The sequence below is a fragment of the Aedes aegypti genome, chromosome 3 (assembly GCF_002204515.2).
Source record: "Aedes aegypti strain LVP_AGWG chromosome 3, AaegL5.0 Primary Assembly, whole genome shotgun sequence".
In the NCBI taxonomy this organism is placed as follows: Eukaryota; Metazoa; Arthropoda; class Insecta; order Diptera; family Culicidae; genus Aedes; species Aedes aegypti.
The window spans coordinates 304,142,074-304,166,184 of NC_035109.1; the positions used below are offsets into that span (position 1 = coordinate 304,142,074).

Sequence of the window (24,111 nt, forward strand, 5' to 3'; positions counted from 1 at the left end):
AAACACCCTTCCCGTGGTGATTGTGGAGATGCAGAGGTATTCTCGGTCTCTAGAAGCAACAATCATTACACCCTAACATTCCTTCCCCATCCCAACTGACTGTAAGGACTTGGCCGGCGCCGTTATTGATCAATAATATTAGATCTGCTAAAATTGCACTTCGAGAGTAAGCGGAAACTCCCATCCCTTATTCATTTGGATCGTAGTGCAATTCTTACCAGTTCCGATCAATCACGGAGTAGCAACCATTGACATGTACAGTCAGTCTATGCTATGCTATGCTATGCTATGCTATGCTTAAGTTTTTTATAGAATTTTTTTTAATAATTTAAAAGCAGTGAATAATCCGATAAATTGCTTACAAATATCTTTTTGGGTATTTCTCCAAGCATTTCGTCTTTCGATTTATAACAATATTTTTTAAATCTTATGCCTTTACCTTACCTTCCTTTCTTAAAAAGTCAACACTATAACTTTTACGTCATAAGTAACTGTCTCGGAGATGGGATTCGATCCCAGGTGCCTTAAAGAAGTTATTGAAATAATCATTGAAGATATCTTTGAATAACACCCTCAAGGAAAAATCTATGAATAACACCCTCAAGGAAGTCGTCAATATAAGGTTTTTTCGCCAGTGGCTATCTTGGGGATAGGATTCGATCCCAGGTCCTCGGCGTGAGAGGCATGTGTTCTATTCAATACACCAGGTTTATCCCATAACACCCTAAAGTTAAGTGGTATCTCATAACTAACTTAAATAATATAAATGCATTTTAATGAAAATGTCTTGAAAAATTCGTCAGCAAAAGGAACCGGTGAGAAATATATGCATGATATTTTGAAAAAATCCTTTATATAAAAAGACTGAGAAGTTTCTTGAGGAGTTGTCAGTTGAATTCTTAGGAAAATCTAAAAAACAGGAATAGTGCTTGGAGTATATTTTGGAAATTTGTTTTGTTATTTTGTTAAATTTCTTGAAACAAAACTCGTGAATTAATCTTATGTTAGTTTGTGTGCAATCCCTTTGATAGCCTACCTTTATAATTTTGGTCCCTGAATTGTCTTAAGTTTGTGGAGGATTGATTCGAGAAGTTTCTACAGGAATTTCGAAATAAAATCTTGCAAAATTTCCGACGGACACCTTCAGAAGTTCTAAAATTATTACAAAACAGCAGACAGATAGATGCATCATCTCCTTAAGTTAATTTCGGGCCATATTTTCTTCAATCCATCGAAAACGCAACAAACATTTTGAAGCACAGCGTATAATAAGATAATTTTGTTTGAAATAGGTGAATAAATAACCCTCCCCTGATGGAAATACTGGCTACACTAATGGACCCATACATCCATCCAGCACATACATCGGGGGAGCTACCGTAACTTCGCACGATCGGTGCCTCCGATCAGGTACTCGATCATTCTAATCGCATTGTTTGGAAGGAAAATTCGATATGCTTTAATTAACCTCGCGCTCTTTCCCCACGGGAGTTTCTTCCCGACGACGACGGTGGTGGCCGTTCTGACCATGGAAGACCGCAGGCACGAGCATAAGACCCATGACAAGACATGGGTACCCACAGTAGCGCCAAGAGCCGTGAGAAGGAACGCGAACTTCTCGATTGTTGAATATCAATTTTGCCGACGACGAAGGCTGGGTAATTGGGCGCTTTCGGTCTGCAGAATCGTGTGTTGTTGCGTAAGGCTGATTAGCAGCCCCAGTTGGCATCATGTTGACCCATTGCCCAGTTGTCGGTCATGTCGCTAGTTCGTTTTAATAAGCTCCCTCTTACACGGGATTGTGTAAGGCTTCCTGGCACTAATCCCCTCCAAGTCTTGTCGTCGTTTCGTTTTGGAACGCATTTACATGGACGTTGTCCGTGCTGTACCTACCACTCAGGAGTTGGCGAGAACAAAGGCCACAAAGGTAAATGCTGCAGGGCTATAATCCCATATGAAACTGAATAATAGCTTACAAACTCATGAAGAGAAGAGATAGTCCTATCTGTCGGATTGAATTGCTCTCTTCAGCAAATGTCTTCATTATGGTTTAAAAAAATAGTTTTCACTTTGGGATGATAAGTTTGTACTTACATTCCAGTACTAAAAACACGTCGGAACATTTTTCAAAATTCCTCCGTAGTAATTTCCATATAAACCTACTTCGTCCTTGGGCCACATTTAAATTGCCGCTTAGAAAGCTGAGAATTTCACAGAACACTGTTTTTATGGTAATGATATTAAGGAAGATATGGAAGATTGGCTTTTCAAACTTTTCTAAACTTTGAATCGGCCTTATCTTGACGGACAAACATGAGGTGATCGAAAGGTGGAAGCAGCACTTCGACGAAGTTGTACGAACTCACTTCCGGAAGAAGATTCTTTTTCCCTTGCGGATTTAGCGTACGTGTCTGCTTACGGGTCCGTCATTCGTTTTTGGCCCTTATGACAGGAATACGATTGGATACAAATAGTCATACAATCTTGAACAAAACTCTCTACAATGGATGGCAGCTTATATCATCATTATCATCAAGTGGGACGAAGGGAGGGAGGGAATGTAGCATATTGAATCCTATTGATGAAAACAGTAGAGCTTAAAAGTTATTTGACAAAAATGTTTTCATGAAAAATATAATAAATAATATACACAATGAAAATTGGATGTTAAGTACAAAAGTAATTTGATGAAACAATAATTGATGCTGAAATAAGGCGATGTAGGCCGTCATTGAATTTGAACTGTGCATTGATGATTATTGATAATTCGTCTCACGATTGTGAATTGAAGAAAATCACTTGGTTTTGCACTGACATAGCTGAAAAGTATCAGCATACTTTCTGCATGTAAGCGCAAGTAGTGATACTTTTATGAATCAAATTTGCTTAAGATGACTGAGTTCAATCACTTTTAAATTACAAATTGCAAAATCAACATGGCTGCCAAAACGAATGACGAGCTACTTAGCCTTTTAAAATGTAAATATTTTCAAATGATAAAAGAATAAAAACTAGTTCCATTACTCAAGTTGTGAATATTTTTTATGGCTGATTGTAGCTTAAAATAGACCTGAATTTTTGATAAGTGATTTAGCTTTATCAACTAAGAAAATTAAACACTCAAATATAACTTCTTCAACTTAGAAAAATATTTATACACTTTTTCCCTACGATGAATTTATAAAAACTACAAACTACACTTTTTAATATACATTAAATCATGACAAGAAGATGTTGTTAGAAATCAGATATTTTGCATATGAATTCCTTGCAAAAATTCTTAACTGCGAATGATTTAAATCTGAATTATTATGAGCAATATACAAAAAAAAAACGCTTCATTTCAAGTGACTTTATTTAGCCAACCTTAAAGAAAAAATATCCTTAAAAAGCGATGGAAGTTTCAAATAACTCGTTCAATGTTTCCAATGTTCTTTTTTTTTACTCGTGCTGTAAAAAAACAAGATTTCATAATATGTTTATATTTAGGAATGTTGTCAAACCAGTTATGAGCTTTAATAAACTAGCACTCGATTTTTTAAGCTGATCAAAATCAAAGTTAGATTTTTAAACAAGAAAAATTACGATGACGACAAAATGTTTGCCAAATGCCTTGCGAGTTTACCATATTACCAATTTGATATTTTTATCAAATTTTATTTAAATAGCTTGTTTCAATAGAGCGATTAAAAATAAAAGGGTGTGGGAGCTTGCTATGCTTTGTATTTTCCAAAGGGAGCTATTAACTTTTGTAATGGAATGCTAGGAGGGGGAGAGGGCAGTGATGCATTTTGAACTGAACGCTAGCCAAAAGTGAACGGAGCCCTGGCCAAATTTCCACGAGAACGCAGTAAACAATGAATTTATGAGCAAGAGCCCGCCGCCGTTCAAGAACGACCCGTTCTGCTCGCAGTTATGATCGGAGGCCTCATGTGGAATAAATTTTTTTTTTGCAATTTCTCATCGTAATAGGCTGGTTTTCACCACCCCAATCTGTCATGAAACGGCCTACTTTTCTGCACTGATTTATGCGGTGTCCTAATAGTCATTCCGCGACTGAAACCCGTTGCGTAATGAATAGTACGCAATGCTTTTTCAACTGTTTTGAGTTGCGTAATGAAGCATTACCTACCAATGTGTAGTATTTTCATAATAATGGTGAATGCTTTCCGATGTAATTTCTGATACCAAGTGCTCTTCTACGAAATTGCAAAAAAAAAAAAATGTTGTACGCTGCTCGTTGCAGAACTCGATTATTACAGCACTCGTCGTAATTATCCAACTCGGCAAGTCTCGTTGGACAAATGTACGACTCGTGATGTAAAGTTCGTCGTCGATCGTCTCATTTAAGAGGAAAATAACCATCATCGTTTTACAAATTTTCAAAACCAGTTTTTTTGCTCAAAATTGAAGCAATGTTTAAGAAAATCTATCATTGCTTTGATCTTACTATACGTAATGCAATGATAGATTTTCATTGGGTTTTTCAAAAATTTGAACGAAAAAACTGGTTTTTCATATTTGATGATTGCTGATGATTGAATGATGGAGTCTTGAGCCTTAATGAATGAATTGGTCGGTGTTCAGACAGACCGGACTACATGATTTTTGGGCGTTCTAAAGATACGTTAAGAACTCCACCAATTCTGATTTTTTCGATGCTGGTGTGTCATTAAATAGAGAAGTTCTATCTTTACAGCAAATAATGCGAATATTTTCATGTTTGGAATGCGTTGGGTACGTTTTCCTGAACCTTTAAAAGGCACTTGATTCAATCTGTTTGAACACCGACCAATTCGTCGTAAATTATCTCGAATAGAAAAACATATACATATACATATACATAGGGATCGTCCATGTACCACGTGATCATTCAGGGGGGAATGGGGGTTCTGGCCAAAGATCACGGTTCACACAAATTTTAAAATTTTTGTATGGACAAATGACCACGATGGGGGAGGGGGGTGGTCTGGAATCCCAAAAATCTGTCCACGTGGTTAATGGACAGCCCCATATTATGAGCATAACATTGGGTGGTATGAATAAAATGTAGTAAAGTTGAGTTTACTACATTCTCGGTAGTAAACGGTATATGTGGAACACGAGTGGAACATGTTTATGTCATTTTCCTTTCTACACCTTTCGAACATACTACAAACAACGCGTTGCTATGAATAAAGGTAGCATTTACTACAAAGCTACTGATAGTTAGCTTCAGAGGTTGCTACACATTCTTTGAGATTGCGGAATTGAATTGAATATTTTTTTTGAGTAAAAATCATGGGAAAATGATATCAGTTTTGGTATTTTGAGTTTTTCTTAGGAATTCTAAGGTTACGAAAACATTCGCCCCGCCAATTCTGAGATTCCGGTAAGATTACCAGCTGTAGCAATTCGTAATATCCGTGTGAATTCTGGCATTACGGTAATTATGTTATTTTCTAGGAATTTTGGGATGTCGGTAGGAATTCAGATATTTAAAATGTAATTCTGAATTTTACGTGTAAATTCTGACATCTCAGATTCTCAGATTTGCTTTGAAATTCCGGAATTTCTATATGAACTTTGGGATTCCGATAGGGATGTTGGATTTTTAATGATAATTCTGGAACTTCAAAAGTCATTCTAGGAATATTGCGGAAATAGTAGAAATCAGGTAAAAACTCAAGAATTAGGGTGGAAATGGGATTCCGGTTATTAATCTCTTGGAATTTTGTGGGCATCTTTGATACGGTATTTCTGTAAGAATCTATGAGATTCCTGGGAATTATTGTGTAAATATTTGTAATTCTGAAAATCAGCCCTGTCGTCCTGCTTAGTCGCGCTTAGTCGACGACTAAGAAGCTTTTCTCAGGCTTTTTATTAACGTTCTTCGGGACATCAGTTGAAAATTCAAGCTGTATCATCGACCTGAATTAATTTAATTTTGTTGCATGTAGATCAGGTGCAACTAAACGCCTTGTGTAACATCAATCGAAATTGTCAAGCAGTATCAACGTCCTGGAGTAATTTGACCTTGTCTCAATTAGATCAGTGGCCTTTAACGCCCTGTAGGATATCATTAAATAATTACAAGCTATATTAACGCCCTGGAATAGTTTGAACCATGTAAATCAGGTGCATCTTAACAGTCTGAAAACATCAATTCCTAGTTGTATCAACGCCCTGTATGACATCAATCGGCCAAGCTGTATCAACGCCCTGGAATAGTTTGACGTTATTATACACAGATCTTTTCGAAATCGGGAGCATCTTTATGCCCTGTAGAAAATCAATTGAAATGTCTCTGTATCAACGCCCTGTAGTTATTTGACCTTATTATGTATATCAGCTGCATCTTGACGCTCTGTAGGACATCAATCGAAAATTTCAAATTGTTTCAACGCCCTAGACTAATTTGCGAGATCTGGAGCATCTTTACGCTTTGTAGAAAATCGATCTAAATTTCCGAGCTGTATAAACGCCCTGGAGTATTTTGACTTTGCCATATGTAGATCAGGTTCAACTCAACGCTCTGTAGGACAACAATTGAAAATTCCAAGTTTTATCAACGCGTGCAGTGCTTTGATATTGTTTCACGTAGATCAGATGCATCTTAACTTCCTGTATGAAATAAATCGAGCCATATGTGTCGACGCCCTGGAGTAGCTTGACGTTATTCCACATAGATCTTTGCGAGATCTGGAACATCTCAACGCCCTGTAGAAAATCAATCAAAATTTTCATGCTGTACTAACGTCATGGAGTAATTTGACCTTATTCCATGTAAATCTGGTGCATCTTGACGCTCTGTAGGACATCAATTGTAAATTCCTATCTTTATCAACGCCCTGGCTCTATTCTACACAGCTCTTTGCGCGATCTATAGCATCTGAACGCTCTGTAGAAAATAAATCCAAACCTACGTGCTCCAGGGCGTTGGAGTAATTTGAGCTTATTTCATGTATATCAGATACAACCTAACGCCCTGTAGGACATTTATTGTAAACTCTAAGCTGGATCAACGTTCTGGATTAATAAGAAATTTCCCCATGTAGATCAGGTGCATGTGACCGCCTCTTAGGGTTTAATTTGATAATTCCAAGCTGTATCAACGCCCTGAAGTAAGAGTTCACAAAGATGTTGGCGAGATCTGAAGCATCTTTACGCCCTATTGCAAATCAATCGAATTTTTCTTGCTGTATCTAACCCCTACGGTTGTTTGACTTTATCCTATGTAGATCATGCGCACCTCATAGCCCTGTATAACATCAACCGAGTTTGTCAAGCTGTATCAACGCTCTGGAGTAATTTGATTTTGCCTCAAATAGACCAGCTGTATCTAAACGCATCATCATAAATTCATTGCTGTATCAACGCCCTGCAGTAATTTGTCCTTATCCTTTGTCGATTAAGTACATCTTAACGCCCTGTAGAACTTCAATTGTAAATTACAGGATATATCAACACCCAGGAGAATTTTGACAGTATTCCAAATAAATCAGGTGTATTTGAACGTCCTGTATCAAATTAAAATTGGTCCAACATCAATTAAAATTGGTAAGCTATATCAACGCCCTTGAGTAATTTGACTTTATCTCACCTATATCTTTGCAAGATCTGAATGATCTAAAAACCCCTTTGGAAAATCAATCGACATTTTTCATGCTGCTTCAACACACTAAATTTTTTTATCTTGTGTTATGTGAATCAATTGCATTTTAACGTCCTGATTAAGATCAATTGAAAATTCTAATCGGTACATACGACAAATTGACGCCCTAAGGGTCGATTTCTTCACCACCGCTTAGGTTTTATACCTAGTTTAACTATATCGGTAAGTGTGGTTTACGGCTTAAGCCATGGTGAAGAAATCGGCCCTAAATCAATTAAAAATTCCAAGCTGTATCGACGCCCTGGAGTAATTCAAGAAGATTAGGTGCATCTTAACGCCCTGAAGGATATCAATTGTAAAATACATGCTTCTAAAACACATTAGAGTAATCTGACATTGTCTTATGTAGATCATTTGCATCTGAACACTCTTAACTGGATTTATGTGACCTTACCCTACATAGATCAGCTACATATTAACGCCCTTTATGGCATCAATCAAAATTGTTAAGCATCATTAAAGTCATGAAGTTTGATCATGTCTCATTTAGGTCAGACCTGAGGACATAAGCTGAAAATTCAAAGCAGTGTCAACGTTCTGGAGTACTTTGACTTTATTATATGTTGATCGGCTGCATCTCGTCACCCTGTAGGGCATCAATTAAATATTTCAAACTTTATTAACGCTCTGAAGTATATTGACCTAATTGCATGTAGATCATATGCATATCAACGCTCTGTATGGTATGAATCAAAATTGTCAAGCTGTATAAATCCCTTTGAGTAAATTTTTATATCAGCTGCATCTCAACGCCCTCTATGACAACAATCGAAATTAACCCGAGCTGTATTAACGTACTGGAGTAATTTGATATTGTCTCCGTAACTCAGAATCATCTCAAGTAATTCTTGAAGTTTGATGAGATACATTAAATTTTTAAGCAGAAATAAATAAAGTACCTAATATGTTCTAAAGACAATCAGTTCGTATACTTGTTCATTTTGGGCCAATAGTTTTCATGTGATAGTGACGAAAATTCATTATCAAGTACGCATCAAAAATAGTATTTGCTGAAATGAGTTTGAAAACCTGCTGGAAAGAATAATTAACAAGTCTAAAATCCACTAAAAGATTCAACGCCAAACTACTATTATAAACGCGTAATATTTTGAAATCCAGGGCAATCGTCAAATTTTTTGTACTTTAATATCTCTTCAAGAGCGACATTTCATTTCAAAATTTAGCGATATATTTGGCTGAAGTTCGTACCTCTTGTGTAATCCAAAAATAAGGTTCAAACTTTCTAGATGTCCCGCTTTAAGAAACCTTGAGCATTTGTTCGTGAACTTAATTTTTCGATTCTATTTTTATATAAAATAATATAAGGGAATTTACGCATTTTCAGCATTCTAAGCCAATGCCGTGATTCATTTGTTATTTTCTCGGACATACGCAGACAAACTAAATGTTTGTTACGTTTATGTGTTGCTCAATCCTGTCTTGGATCACACAGGCAGGCTTGTTGAAAACTTTTTAGAAACGTTTTTACAATACTTCAAATACCTCATGTAGTTGTGACTATTGTCGGCATCCTCGTTTTCTTCAGCAGCCTTTCCCATAAGAACTACAGGTAAATCTGCTCGGCAATTCCACATAAGCCACATTTTGAGGCGTATTTATTTTAATCAATGACATCTCTTGCGAAATTGTTTGTTCGGAAATCTCTTCAGGAGGAAGCAAACATATTAGTGGATCCCTCTTACGCTAGCTAGCAGTTTGAAGAGAAGCTAATTTTTTGATACATTTCTGGTATTTCTTCACGTATCTTTCTTTTCTTATATCCTATCCTGGTCACCATCAAAAAGCTAACTACCCGAGCAAAGTTTAATAGCAAAATGATTATAAATCTTGTTACCTGGTTATCATCATTTGATAACTGATTTTGTTATGATCTTGGCTGAATTAACAGCCAACATAACAAAATTGAGAACTCAAATTTGTTTGTCAAATAACAAAGTAATAGTAAATTATGTTATCTTTGAGTTCATGTTGATAACTAAATTTACAGTATCATATTTTTATGAAGTTTATGGTCATAAATCACGGACAAGTTTTGGGAAGTGAGTGTTTTGGATTAAACTGATGCTTCAAATAATTTTACAAAATTGTGTATGGCGAAAAGTCAACTTTGTTTATCAACACACACTTTGTTAAAATGTTATTGGAAAGAAGTGTGATAACATATTTTGTTATCAATCTGTTATCAATAATGTCTGTCACGAATACAATAATAACCAATTTTGTTATCATTCGGTTATCATCGAGAACAGAATATCAAATTGATAACAGTGATAATGAAGGTTGCTATCATTTTGATATCATCCAGTTATCCGCCTTTGCTTGGGCAAGGGGTTACCCAAAAATGACATTCATCATTTGAGGGAGGGCGATGGTCTACGAAAGTGTGACAGTGCTTTTATTAGGTATTAAAAGGCATGATAGAGGGGGGGTGGGGGGTCTAGAAATCCCGAAAAATGATGGACGTCATATTTGAAACTTCCCTAAGAAAAAACTGAGTTAGAACAGCTGCAAAAACTAGGTGAGCAATGGTATTAGCCGTTTGAAATGAACCATTTTCTAAATTTATGGAAGCAACATATTTCGTACAACAAAGAAAAAAGTATTAAATCGCTGGTTCTTTCCTCGAGTAAACTGTAAAATGGGATTACATTTTGGGTAAAAAATCTGGCGGCCGTCTTAATTTTAAGCTAAAGTATGAGTTACTTATCATGATGATACTCATCATGTTGAAATGAAATAAAAATTGAGTTGAAGCAAATACTCTCCATTTTGAAAAACTGTGTGAATTTTGATCATTTGTCCCTGGTTTTGAAGATATTCCGATGTATAAAGAGGGTTCGACATAATCCATATATATTTTTTTGAAATTTATAGGTGTTTCTCCGTTTCACATTTGAATTGGAATGAGCATTGAACACTAACTAAACACGTGCAAATGCATATTAGTTCTCATGTGTTTGGAATATATATTAATTTGATACAATTTTCGAGTGAGACTCCCTCATTAACGCCTGGGAGTACAACCGCCCTCTGGGCTATAGCGACGCCCCTCTCAAAAGGGAATGACTAAGAAGCTCAAAATTTACGACGACAGGGCTGAGGGTATCTGTTGATTAAATATGAGATTTTCCCATTTGATTTTATTACAAGAACATAGGTTTTAGGAGTCTGTGGGATGTTTGAAACTAGGTCTAGATAGAGTGTCGATAGTTGTAGCAATTTTGTGATTTGCTTTAGTGTTCTTCTTCTCCTATTTCTGGTGTTACATCTCCATCGAAACGGAACCTGCTTTTCAGCTAGGTGTTTTCAGTACAGTTCCACGGTATTGAATGGTGAACATTCTTTATTGATAATTGACCAGTTTTGCACTTGTATATCAAGTTGTGAACGCAAAAATATTACATGTCCTGGGGAATTGAAAGCACTTTTGACCAAAGGATCCATAACCGGTTAGATTTGAATCAGTCGCCTTTAGCATGATCTTACTGTACAACTGCACATTAACCACAGAACAGATCTGCTATTGAGTTTCCGATTCGAAATAGCTTTCGATTTCATGAAGACTTCATCAAATGCACTACATTTATTCCTCAATTATTCCATCTGGTGCCATTCTGTTCACATACTTCATGAAGTAAACGAGATTCAATGCAGCAAATATCCACCCTCTCGAAGCTCGCTCACACGATATGTTTTGCATAAAAATCGTTTTCACTTGCAAATATGTCTCTGCTCTACTGGATCTTCCCAGTCACATTTCCACTCGGAGGAAAAAAAGCTTCAACCTTTTCCAGAGTGTGTCGTTCTCTATCATCGCGTGCAAAACTGACTGAAATCATCGCGTGAGTTCGAGAATCTGGTTAACCACATGCTCGCCTAACTACGAGTATCTATATCCACGGTTGAAATGAAAAGTGCCACGAAGTGCACAACAGCTGTCACACATCTCGGATGGCGGATGTCAAAGTCAGAGGCTGGAGTTTGATGCTGATCATAAGTTGCTCTTTCGGCGCCTTACTCGACTGAACTCGGCTAGCGATGATATTTCTCGTTTTTTTTCTTTTTCTGTCGCTGATGGCATCTAAATTGAGCGTACACATAGACTGCTATCTGCGAAACGCGTTGCAATATGCTTCGCTGTTTGCTACATGAGCCACCATCACCCCACGGGCTATCATCTTTCTGTGAAACGGTTTGACTTTATGGAACTTGTTGAAGAGCAACCAATATGAGTGAAGCAACCACTCGGCTTCGGTGGTGATGACAGTCGATGATGTCTTTGCTCAGTTTGGTTGTTGTTCGCTGGAGTGCGGCCTGAAGATGATGGCTTATGAACCGGTGTGATACAGCAGTAATCAGATACCTACTCTTCGTGGAGACGGCTAACTTTGACAGCCTCCGTTTTCATCGACAACCGCTTCAGCCGTCGACAACAACAACAACAACAACTATACGGGTTATCGCGGTTAAGGAGATGAAAAATCGATGTTGGATGCAAGTCAATTAAAATAATCGGGAGAAAACACTTGCATCAGTTGAGATGCGAAGCCATTGCTGAGGTTAGGTTCGGGATGTTGAGGAGCGATAGCTGCTTTCACTGCCGATTGCTGTCAAATCACGCAGCTGGACAGGTGTTGAAAGCAAGCACTCAAACAGTCAATCAACAATATACGCCTTGTTAGGGGGCAAGGTAAGGGTAATTAAACGTTTGAAATGTCGTTTGTATAAGGCCCGATACGAGCTCGTTTGCAGATACCTTGAGATAATTAATGAAGTTAATTGATCACTAATTTAGCTCTGGTTTACCATTTTATCACAATTTGAGATAAACTATGTGAGTCTACGGCCAAAGACGATAATAAGCATCATGAGTGACAAGCATTTATTAAAAAAATGCACATAAATTTCATTTCACATACCTAACAGTTTTCTACGCTCTTGAGATCCGTTTTTGCTCACGTGGATCTAGGCTATCAAAACGATTACTAGAATTTCAGAATTTGCACCAAAGCGGAAATCCAGGAACATTAACCATGGCAAACTGACCGCGAAATGGAAACTGATGGATTTTTGGTACCGGCGCAACGAAGTAACTCGAGTAAAATTCTCATACGAAAAGTATTCTTCAATATGTGTGGAGCTTTGGCGCGTCCAATCTTCCGGCTGGGTGTACAGCAGCAATTATTTACCTTTTAGCTGCTCCAGGTGCTAGCGCAGGAAAATAAACCGTAGAACCTGTTTGCTTGTGCACCGAAAGCGGGACAAAAGCGGGCCCACGTAGAACTTGCAAAGTCATGCATACCGTGGTAATGAATTTAATGTGCACGAGGAGGAAGGAATTGATCGATTTGTGTTTTCTATCGTTCGAGCAAAATTCCTCTTTTGGCAACTACGTCACAAATCATGGTTTGTGGAAAATATTTATCGTATTTGAGAAATTTTCAAAAGATTTTTAACAAAGAAAATGGATTTCTTTAGTTAAACGTTCAGAACAAACTATTAAAAAAAAATCTACAAAAATCTTCGAGGTAATAAACATGATTATAATTAATTTGTGCGTCAGCATTGTGAAATTAATTCATTCTCAAGTGATTTCAAAATGATTAAAATTTTGCTGTATTCTCTATGAGGAATTGTAATTCTGGCGAGAAGTATCCAAAAACTTTTACATGAATCAGATTGGGTTGGATTGAAGGTAATTACGTCGAAGACGAAATATCTGCTGGCTGGAGAAACCGAGCGCGATAGAGTTCGCATTGGCAGACGCGTAAAGATCGACGGGGATGGACGAGGTGGTGGACGAATTTGTCTATTTCGCATCATTGATAACGTCAGATAACAACTGCAGCAGAAAAATTCTAAGACGTATCATTGCCGGAAGTCGTGCTTACTACGGACTTCACAAGACCTTGCGGTCTGGTAATCATGAAGATGATTTCGCACTAAGTGTACAATGTACAAGACGCTGATAAGACCGGTAGTCCTCTACGGGCATGAGACGTGGACAATGCTCGAAGAGGACCTGCAAGCGCTAGGAGTTTTTGAACGACGTGTGCTTAGGACGATCTTCGGCGGAGTTTGTGAGAACGGCGTATGAAGGAGAAGAATGAACTACGAGCTTGCACAACTATACGGTGAACTCAGTATCCAGAAAGTCGCCAAAGCTGGAAGGGAACGATGGGCGGGACACGTTGTGAGAATGCCGGAAAACAATCCTGCAAAAATGGTGTTCACCTCAAATCCGGCCGGTACAAGACGAAGGGGATCGCAACGAGCTAGGTGGTTTGACCAAGTGGAGCAGGATCTTGGAAGTGTGGGGCGATCGAGAAATTGGAGGTTAGCTGCCATGGACCAAGTTAGTTGGCGTAACATTGTGGCACAGGTCATGTCATGAAGGACGAAGAGCCAGCAAAAGTAAACTAAAGTAAGTTTACGATTCATCGAAGTAATATTCAAGCTATTCTCTATCAATAAGGGAATAATGATTCTTTTCATTTGGTTAGATAACATCTAAACAAATAGCACTAAACTAACAATTTTATGCCACAATACTCGGTTTGTGGCTGCATCTCTGCATCTTTGGTTCTGCCCCACGTTCATTAAACCGCTGCGCACTTGATCCACCCACCTAGCTCGCTGCGCTCCAAGACTTCTTGTACCAACCGGATCCGAAGCAAACACCATCTTTGCACGTTTGCTGCCCGGAAGTCTTACAACATGCCCTGCCCATCGTATCTTTTCAGCTTTGGCCACCTTTTGGATACTGGATTCACCATAGAGTTGGGCCAGCTCGCGGTTCATCCTTCACAGCCACACGCCGTTTACCCGCATACCGCCAAAGATCGTCCTAAGAACCTAGTGTTCGAAGACTCCAATTGCTTGTAAGTCCTCCTCGAGCGTCGTCCAAAAGTTCATTTCCATAGAAAACTACCGCTAGTATGAGCGTCTTGTACATGGTACATTTGGTGCGGGGGTGAATATTTTTTGATCGTAGCTTCTTGTTGAAGGCCATAGTAAGCCCGATTCCACTGATCTTCGTACTTCATGGCTAAAGTTATTATCAGCCGTTAGCAAGGATCCAAGGTAGACGAAGTGGTCGACCACCTTGAAAGTATCCCCGTCTTTCGCCCCCTTGTTTACATTTCACATTTGAACATAAAAATTATTAAGCTGGTAAGCTAGTTTAAAAATAATCTCCAATTAAAACTGTTTAAGTGCTCAGAGAACAGGTTTTGTTTCAGTTGAGATGTAACGCCAGAAATAGGCGAAGAGGATACCAGAGCAAATCACAAAATTTAAACAACAACCGATACCAGACATAACATGTACATTTCAATTGGAGCATTAAGCTTTTAAGCTTCTCAGGGAGAATCGAACTCACGACTCATAATTAGCTAAATAGGCGCATTTGCAACTACGCCACGGGAGAACTCATGAACGCAGTAGGCAACCTCAATTATGTTCAACTGAATCGCACATTTCATTATAGACGGATTTCACGCCAACTCGACATGCCCAATTTGCAATGTATGGACGACTTTTAGTAAATTTAACTACGAAACTTTTTGCTTAAGGATGATTAAAATCTGAAATGGCCGTTTTTTAAATCGATTTTAAAGTTTTGAATATTTTTTTTTTCAGTGTAGAAAATGTGTTTTTATTTTTTCAATTTTTTTTTCTCTAGAACGTCAGGAAATTTCACGACAGTCCCCCATACAACACTTTTTTGTACGTCTTATCGTTTTCAAGTTATACGTGTTTATAAAAAAAAGTAAAAAAAATTTTTTGACCCTTTCCAAATGTTAGTCTAGATCGATTTTGAAAAAAGGAAATATGTAAAGTATCTTAGATTCACAAAGTCTTCACACCCAGAAAGTTTCATTGAATTCTGAAAGGGTACTGCCAATCCCTTTGTCGAGTTGGCGTGAAATCCGTCTATAATGTGTAATTGAATCCAATTGCGAAGTATGAATGAAATGTTTAGATATTTGGTACCGTAATCCGGGTTAACATTGATCTGTTTTTTATATATTCAGCCATTCCATAAAAAAACCGATCTAGTGGGTCACCGAATTCCGTGAAAATTTGCTATTTTGTTCCTTATTTCGAAATAAGGATACACGTATTTTTGGATTTTTTTGATTAGGGTGACCATTTCCGTCACCCAGAAAAATCGCGATTTTGCAAAATTTTTATCTTTTAAAAAATTATAACTTTTGAACCGTTTGACCGATTTTCAATCTTTTTGGCCGAAATAAAGGCTAAAGATTTTTCAGGAAAAATATAAAATTTTACAAAAAGTGTGTGTTTTACATAAAAAAACTCAATAGTTTCCGTTTTTTTGTGTTTTGAAGGCCTCGGGACCAAAGGGGCTAATGCTGTTTTCATTTTTTCTTGAAAGTTTAGAAAATTTTACGTCTACTGTCAAATTTTCAGCGATGTATGTGTTTAGTTTTTGAGATATATTTTTTTGAAAATAAAAAATCAGTCATTTTTCATCGGCACACACTGTAGGTCTCAGCGCGTTAGATTTTTTATTTTAAAAAAATCATAACTTTTGAACAGCTTAACCGATTTCCAATCTTTTTTATGGAATGAAAGCTTAAAATTTCAACTTTTCAGACATATTTTAAAAATCTGATTAAAATATGTTTAAACGTGAAAAAATATAAAAATTTCTAGTTTTTTTTAGAAAATTTCATATATTTTAATGGAAAAAATAAATAACTTTTCAAAGTTTTCTATTTTTTTCTGAAAAGTTGAAATCTTAAGCTTTCATTTCATAAAAAAGATTGGAAATCCGTTGAGCTGTTCAAAAATTATGATTTTTTTTTAACATAAAAAATTTAATGCGCTGAGATCTACAGTGGGTGCCGATGAAAAATGACTAATTTTTTATTTTCAAAAAAAAAAAAATATCTCAAAAACTAAAAAACATACATCGCTGAAAATTTGACAGTAAACGTAAAATTTTCTGAACTTTCAAGAAAAAAATGAGAACAGCAATAGCCCCTTTGGTCCCGAGGCCTTCAAAACACGAAAAAATGGATTTTTTTTTCATGTGAAATATCATTTTTTTTGTGAAATTTTATATTTTTCTTGAAGATTCAAAATCTTGAGCTATTATTTTGTCCAAGAAAATCGGTCAAGTGGTTCAAAAGTTATGATTTTTAAATTTTGCAAAGTCGCGATTTTTTGGTCACCTTATTTCGGAAATGGTCACCCTAATCAAAAATTCCAAAAACACGTGTATCAAAATTGAATCCGGAATAGCTCGGCACCAAGTGGCCCATCCCATTTATTCCGGAACATAATGCATCTTGAAGAGTATGCGGTTTGTCTGAGACCAAAAGATCCAAAATCAGTCTATAGCTAGCCAAGTTATGATTTTTTATAGTTATTTTTTAATTAAAAGTCAGACGTTGGGAGTTTGAGAGTTTTTCGAATTTTTGTCGTCGAATGTTCAGGGTCGATTGAATAATTCTTTGGAACCGTGGTCACCGATTCGAAAACTATGTTCATTCCAGATTTATCACGAGGAGTATTGAGATAACCACACTTATAAGTGGTTTCTTCACCACCGCTTAGGCCTTAAACCTAGTTTAACAATATGGGTAAGCTTGGTTTACGGCTTAAGCCATGGTGAAGAAATCGGCCCTTAAAGAATCAGTAACCACTTTATTTTCGAGTCCATGGCTTGCGGACTTCATGATGTGAAAAAACAAAACGATTAACTGACACTGCAGAAGACTGCAAGTGGTAGTCGAAATACGCGTATCTGTCAAACATAAGCATTTAGAGCGGAATTACAAGGTACAAGGTACCGTCAAACGGAGTATCTTGCAACAGGGGTGAAACTTGCAACACTTCGACATGTAACCGAATAGTCGTTTTGTTCAGCATTGAGTTAAATTATTATGATTTATTCCGCCGTTGATTGACCTTAGGTATACAACAGAAGGTTTTGAAAAGGGTTTGGGTATCGTTTATTTTTTGGTGAGTTTGCTGGAGGTGAAAATCATATTTAAATTTGGATTGTATAAAACTAATGTTGAAAAACGTTCTTCGTATCACACAAACGGTAGAAATATGTCATTCGAGGCATTTGCTATCAGTTACAGTACTTAGTAGTGTACAAATTGACAACATAAAAGTTTTGATATTTTTTTGCTTAAACACTATAAAAGTTCAAAAACGTTTTTGACTACCCTTGTGGGATAACTTGCAACAGCAATTTTGATCTCAATTGTTCGATATTTCCTGCCGTTTGTCATCGAAAACACATGAAAAGGCAAAATTGAACATATATTTGCACAGTAACATTGAAATGTTTGTACCTCAATCAATTCAATTCACTTTTTGTATTAATTTTTGGAAAATTTAAATAAATCGTAGAGTGCATCGTGAAGCCCAAGCAGGACAGTTCGGTTTTGCGTCGTCCGATTGATTTTGCTGACGGAATCGCGCGTGTTACACATGATAACACATTTTTTCTTGAAAGCGTAACTTTTATGTATTAATAAAACAAACTTTGTATGGTTCGTCACTATAAGTATCGGCATTATGCTTGTTTTATACAATTTCAGAGATTTTTTTTCCTGTTTTGGAGCGTCGTCCGATAGATTTTGCTCGCGGTTTCGCGCGTGTTTTTGTCGCCGGAGATATTTTTTTTTTATTTTATACAATCCGATGACTCTGGAGAGATCGGTTTTGCTTTTTACTGACTATTGAGCAAAAATATTACTGCACAATCGACAAGCATTTCGCTTAATACTATTTATACTATAAATAAACTATTGTTTTCTCTTTTGATTGCCGGCATTCAAAAGATTAAATTGAAAACGCTTAAACAACAAATGTTTATGATCTATCGCCAGCTTTCTAGGCGAATCCTGACAATATACCTTCCCCAACCTCCAACTCCGTAGCACTTATGAGGGTGTCGCTGAGTTGGTGGCCTCTCATTAAGTAAGTGCTACATCAACATTTCCTTCCCCTATCCCAAGTTACGGTAAAGATGGGAGTGGCCGGGAATAGTGATATTCATGCTTTTAGTATTCTTGTTTATGATATGAACAAGGTATATTCCCCTGCCTTGTTCCTGAAAGTAGTCAGGATGAGATTATTAAAAAGAAACATGAATGTTGCTAGTATTCAATCTACGAAGTATACCGTAACTACGCTAACGCTAACGCTAATTTTTGGAAAATTTAAATAAATCGTATTATTATTAGATTTAGTCTTATTTTCTTCATGAAAATGATGAATAATTTAGAAAATCTGCACAAAAATTAACTTACAGATCAGTCATTGGGAACTCTCTGCATGAAATGTGATGGAAGTTATGCCAAAACCGAACAGAGACCATCAATATGTTATACGTCGCTTTGATTTAAATATGTCTAAAAAATAATTTATGTGAAGTAAAACCTAAAATACCATTTTATTTGTAGAAAAGTTGCATTAAAACGTTTTGATGGCTTTCCAATAACTGTCAAGACTTATGATATGTTAGAATTTTCCAGTTTGGACACCCTATGCAATGCCAATGAAGCTTTCAATCAAATTGGTTCAATACTCATAATTCAATCAATAATATTTAGTTTTCTAAGAGGAAACTAGCCTGTTTCTGATAATTGTGTTGCTTTTACTGTAGAAAATTATAAAATGATCATAATAACACGATAAAGGATACATTTTTAATAGTGTAGTTCAGGTAGCACTGTGTGTTGCATGTTGCACATCAGGGGTAGCATTAAAAATACATATTTTTCGTCTCTCCTGATTCCAGAAAACTAAATACTGATAAAATTAATACCGCGTGGCATTCTTTACGTAGAGATTAGGGTACCAGATGGTTTTTGTCTCATCTGAATCCTCAATTTTTTCATCCATATTGCTTTGAAGTTGAAAATTGTTGCAAGTTACCCCGTTTGACGGTACTCCAATCTACTTTTATGTTTCTCTATTGAAATTCGCTCAGAGGATTCATCCGATATCGGTATTCAATATAAAAACCCAGAGCTCAATGTCATCACATGGCGATGAATCAAAGAGTTTAGCATACCTGGGCACACCCATTTGTCAAAATAAATCTTCCCTGAAACATTTTTCCGCCTATAACATGTTGTACTCATATTTTTAACATTCGCTAGCCAACTGCTTATCAGTAAGTCCGATCTCTGAAAATGCAATCAACTTTCATCCATCAGCCAAACGAGCAGTGGCTAATCCTCGTTTAGCCGTCGCGGTCACGCATACCGTGCTGAACTCCCATACATAACAAAACTATGCTACAAAGTGTTTCTATCCGGAGCAATTATTCGCTCCGACAAAAGCTCTCTCTTCCCGCACCGCTGTGACTCCTTGAACAAAATTTCATGACCGTCAAGTCGGTGCTTGAAGAAAAATAGTTTTCCCAAACGCGGATCAAAGCGCATCCCAGTATCGCACTATGGGGCAGAAACCTACTTTGGTTCTTTACTGTAAGAATAAGATGCAACAAACCGCAACTTTTCGATTCATGGCAGTTTCAAAATGATCGAAGAAATAACAGAAATATACTGAAATTTCGAGGCAAAGCAAACATTTGAAGAGTTAACAATTTTGAAATAAATCAAATATGTTTTGTCGAAAATTTTCATATAGCGACATTTTTAGTTGTCAAATGCAAAACTATCAAAATAAAGCTCAAATTCACACACTCTATGAATAATTTGCAGAAGACATCAAACCTCTAAAAAAATCATCCCAGCGTGCTAGAGGTTTTGTCCTACCAAAGTAGCTTTCCGTCCCATAGTGTGCCAAAGACTTCTTCCGATGCACTCTAGAGCTACATAAAACCAATAGATTTATATCCCCATCGCACGGAAGATACTGAAGTGCGCTCCTCCGCTGAATGATGGCGTGTCCTAATGATGGGAGCCAACCGAACCGCCGACTTACCTTCAACTTTGCCGAGAGCGAGCACGAAAATGGTCTGGATCGCCGGAATCGCCCACGCCACCAGGTGGAACAGATGGGATCGGTTTTCGATTGCCTCGTGACCCCACTTGAGACCCGCAGCCAGGAACCAGGCCAGCGCTAGGCAAGCCCACCAGGCGAACGCCGCCATACAGCAGAAGTACAGGGCCATGAACAGGACCGTGCAGGACGTCGACTGGCGGTGACCCTGCGGGAACGTGAGAAATGCTCAGTCGTTATTATCCACCCCGTTAGCAGTAAAGATGTCAACCCGATATTGACTGACACTCGAGCACCGCTTACCTGAGTAATGGTGGACAGCATGTGCATCCGACCGAGTTTGATGTGCGGTTGGAACGGTTCACGGCACGCCACGGAATCACCGGCACCGAGTCCGGCCACGTAAGCGCACCCCACGATGAGATAGCAGATGGCCAGGAACACTATCGGGCGCTCCGGGTAGCGGAAGCGGGACGAATCGATCATGAAGGTTAGGACCTGGAAGAGGGAAGATAAATTTGGATTAGATGTAGTTTTTTTTTAAATTACATTATTAGTATAACTTTAAACATTGCGTTCTTTTCTTACATCTAGGTGCTGTGTTAAGTAACACTGTCTTCCTTATTTGTTAGAACCTTATAAAGCTATATTTACTATTTTGTTAACAATATATCTCGAAAACTTATTCAAACAGACTCAAGTCAGAAAAGATAACAAACTTACAATCCTACGTGTTTCGCAGACGTTCCGCTCTAAACCAACTCGATTTCTCACTTTTAGAACGTTTAATTTCAGGATCTACAAAACGGTGTAAGTAAGATTTTGAACTTTCGCAGCCTAACCATTACTTTCGGTTCCGGGTCATTTGGCCGAATGCCATTTGGCCGAATGCCATTTGGCCGAATGCCGTTTGGCCGAGATAGGAAATAATAGTGGATTACAGTGTGCATCTTATTGTAGTGAGTTTGCGAGCTGAATTTCAAAGAACTTATTCAGCTAATTTTTAAAGAAGGTTAATCATCATTGATATACAAATAATTGGTTCTTTGATGTTAGTTCAACAAATAATCAGTGCTGAAAGCAGAACACCCTAAATGTAAGCAAATATTCAATTCTTTGCTAACGGTAATAGCTGCCAACAGAAGTTTGTGCATTGTGTTTGTAGTCAGCTTTTGACAGTAACTAAAACGGTTCACGGTTTATTAGTCCTGCTGCAGGACTAGATTGCTTCGATGTCTCCAATCGTATTAATTGAATTATTTCATAATTCTAGTAATCGCAAATTTTGGCTTCTTCTTTTCACAACGGTGAAGCTGTAAGCTTTTTCCACGTAATTGTTCATCGAGTCAATCGGTTTACTGCTATACGCAAGCAACGGTGCAGAGCTCAATTCACACGTTGCAATCTTACTATTGGAGGAGAAACAGGAAGAGCAGTCTATGATCAAAAGAAGGAAAAATCTCTTATGAAAATTTAAGCAAATGCTTTGCAAACAATTTTTGTATCAGTAACTACAAAGAACTGCCGATGATTTAAAGAAGATGAAATTCCCAATTAAAATATAAGCTGAATTATTGCCAACAGTAACGAAACCAGTATAACTCGAAAGAAAAGCCTATGCTTAAAAGAAGGAAAATTTCTAATGAAATCATTAAAAAGCTGGAACCCTACCATACCGAGAGAAAAAGGTAGCCCATATGAAACAACCATGAGCTTTTAGTCTAGATGCAATGAGTGGAGTTCACAACTTCGTCCTTAATTAACGGGACAATTGTATCATTCTCTTGGAGCACTTATATAGTGACAAACATGAAGTCCCGCCACATAACTAAAGTCAATTAATTAGCTGATCATTTATTGGGCAATACCTAAGAATCTTACATATAATTGTTGCAGTAATTTGATTTTTTTGTTCGTAATTCGGCCAAACGGCATTCGGCCAAACGAGAATAATTTTCAGAATTAATTTTGAATCCTCTGCAGAGCTTTTTTCCTGGTATAACAAAAGCTAGCCTATATTAGTACGGTAAATTAAATGGCCGGTCTGAAAATTATTTTTAAGATCAAAAGCTTGCATCTAAGACAAAGTTTTGATTTTCCGTTAAAAAGTGGATTAACAAATTTATACATTTGTTACATTTGGCTTGAAAGATCTCAATGTGATTTTTCAAAGTTTTTTTTTATCTAGCAAAACTCTAAATACTTAACTTCATATGAACAAATTTATTGGAACCCCTCTCATCGTGACAACATGTCTACTTAAAGATTTCAAATAAAGAGCTTTTGGTTTATGTGAGGATATTATAAGTTTAGTAGTCTTGGAAGCATTATGAGACATCTTCCATTTTTGCAAGTACTTTGGTGGAGAAGCTTGTGTCATCCGAAAACAAAGATTCTTGACATCCCTGAGGCAACAGAAGACACGGACACCGTCATCAGCCATTTGGCTGCACAGACTGTAACTTAACACTAGACAATGGACAAGCATGCTCCAGTGACACATTCGAGAAACATTCCTGACGAAAAGTTTCAATGACTGCAGCGGGAATCGAACCCACACCCCATGACACGATGCGCTTAAATGCCTGACGACACTAATCGCACGGTCACGAGGCTCATAACTCAGGTAAGTCAGATATGAAGAGGTCTTAAAGAAAATATTTCAGACTTAGAGTTCTGATAACAAACCTACAGTGAACGATTTGACAGATATATTTGAATTACTCTAACAATGTCTGTTTTTTGGCAGAAATTGAATTTCATTGAAAAAATAATGTGACTGCGTTGAAATTGCCTTCTCCTCACGTTTTCAAGATAGATCAAGAATCTAAGATCGTCGTATATAATCACGTATTTTAATTATATTTCACATTAAAGTATTGCAATGCCCCTTGCTTCAACTATGAGATTTGCTAAAGTTTCAATAACATTGTCAATATCAAGTTCTGTTTGCAAAGAAATGTCAACATCAAGATTACTATCAAAGTATGTTTCATATGTATTCCAATCGGAAAGAAAGTGATTGAATTTTAAGCTGATAGGTTTGAGAATCGCTTCATGGGGTGTCCGGCCCAGGGACGAAAAAAGTCATGCTTACTATACTCAATTCACTGACGTTTATGCCTTCATCAAAGTAACCGCACCACCACCAATATGATTGTACCAATAGTTGGCACAAAAGTAGATGGGCAAAACAAACAATGATTTTGTTGATGATGTTGACATTTTTATAAATTCCACTCCAACAATTTTTGTTTGCATAATAGGTGGCACACTTGCCCCAATAAGTATACATTGCAACCAAACTGGATTTTGTATGTAAAACTAAATACTTTTTTCGTTCAAATGCCACAATAACTTACACTTTTGAATAGTTTCACGATGTAAAGTACGTTAGAAAAATCTGTTAATTATTAACCTTTTACCATGCTATTTAGAAACAACAAAATCTTATAAAAAATCACTCAAATTTG

The 24,111-nt window shown here is 37.1% G+C and overlaps 1 protein-coding gene across 1 annotated transcript in view; it reads right to left on the bottom strand.

Annotated features, from left to right (window-relative positions):
• The window catches only part of LOC5577310 (frizzled), a 383,014-nt gene that overhangs the window by 227,001 nt on the left and 131,902 nt on the right, over window positions 1-24,111 (bottom strand). Inside the window, exons 3-4 of the mRNA XM_021855592.1 lie at window positions 20,942-21,136; window positions 20,621-20,846 (exon numbers count right to left, since the gene is read on the bottom strand). Of these exons, the coding sequence (XP_021711284.1) occupies window positions 20,621-20,846; window positions 20,942-21,136 (421 nt within the window). The remainder of the gene's footprint in view (window positions 1-20,620; window positions 20,847-20,941; window positions 21,137-24,111) is intronic.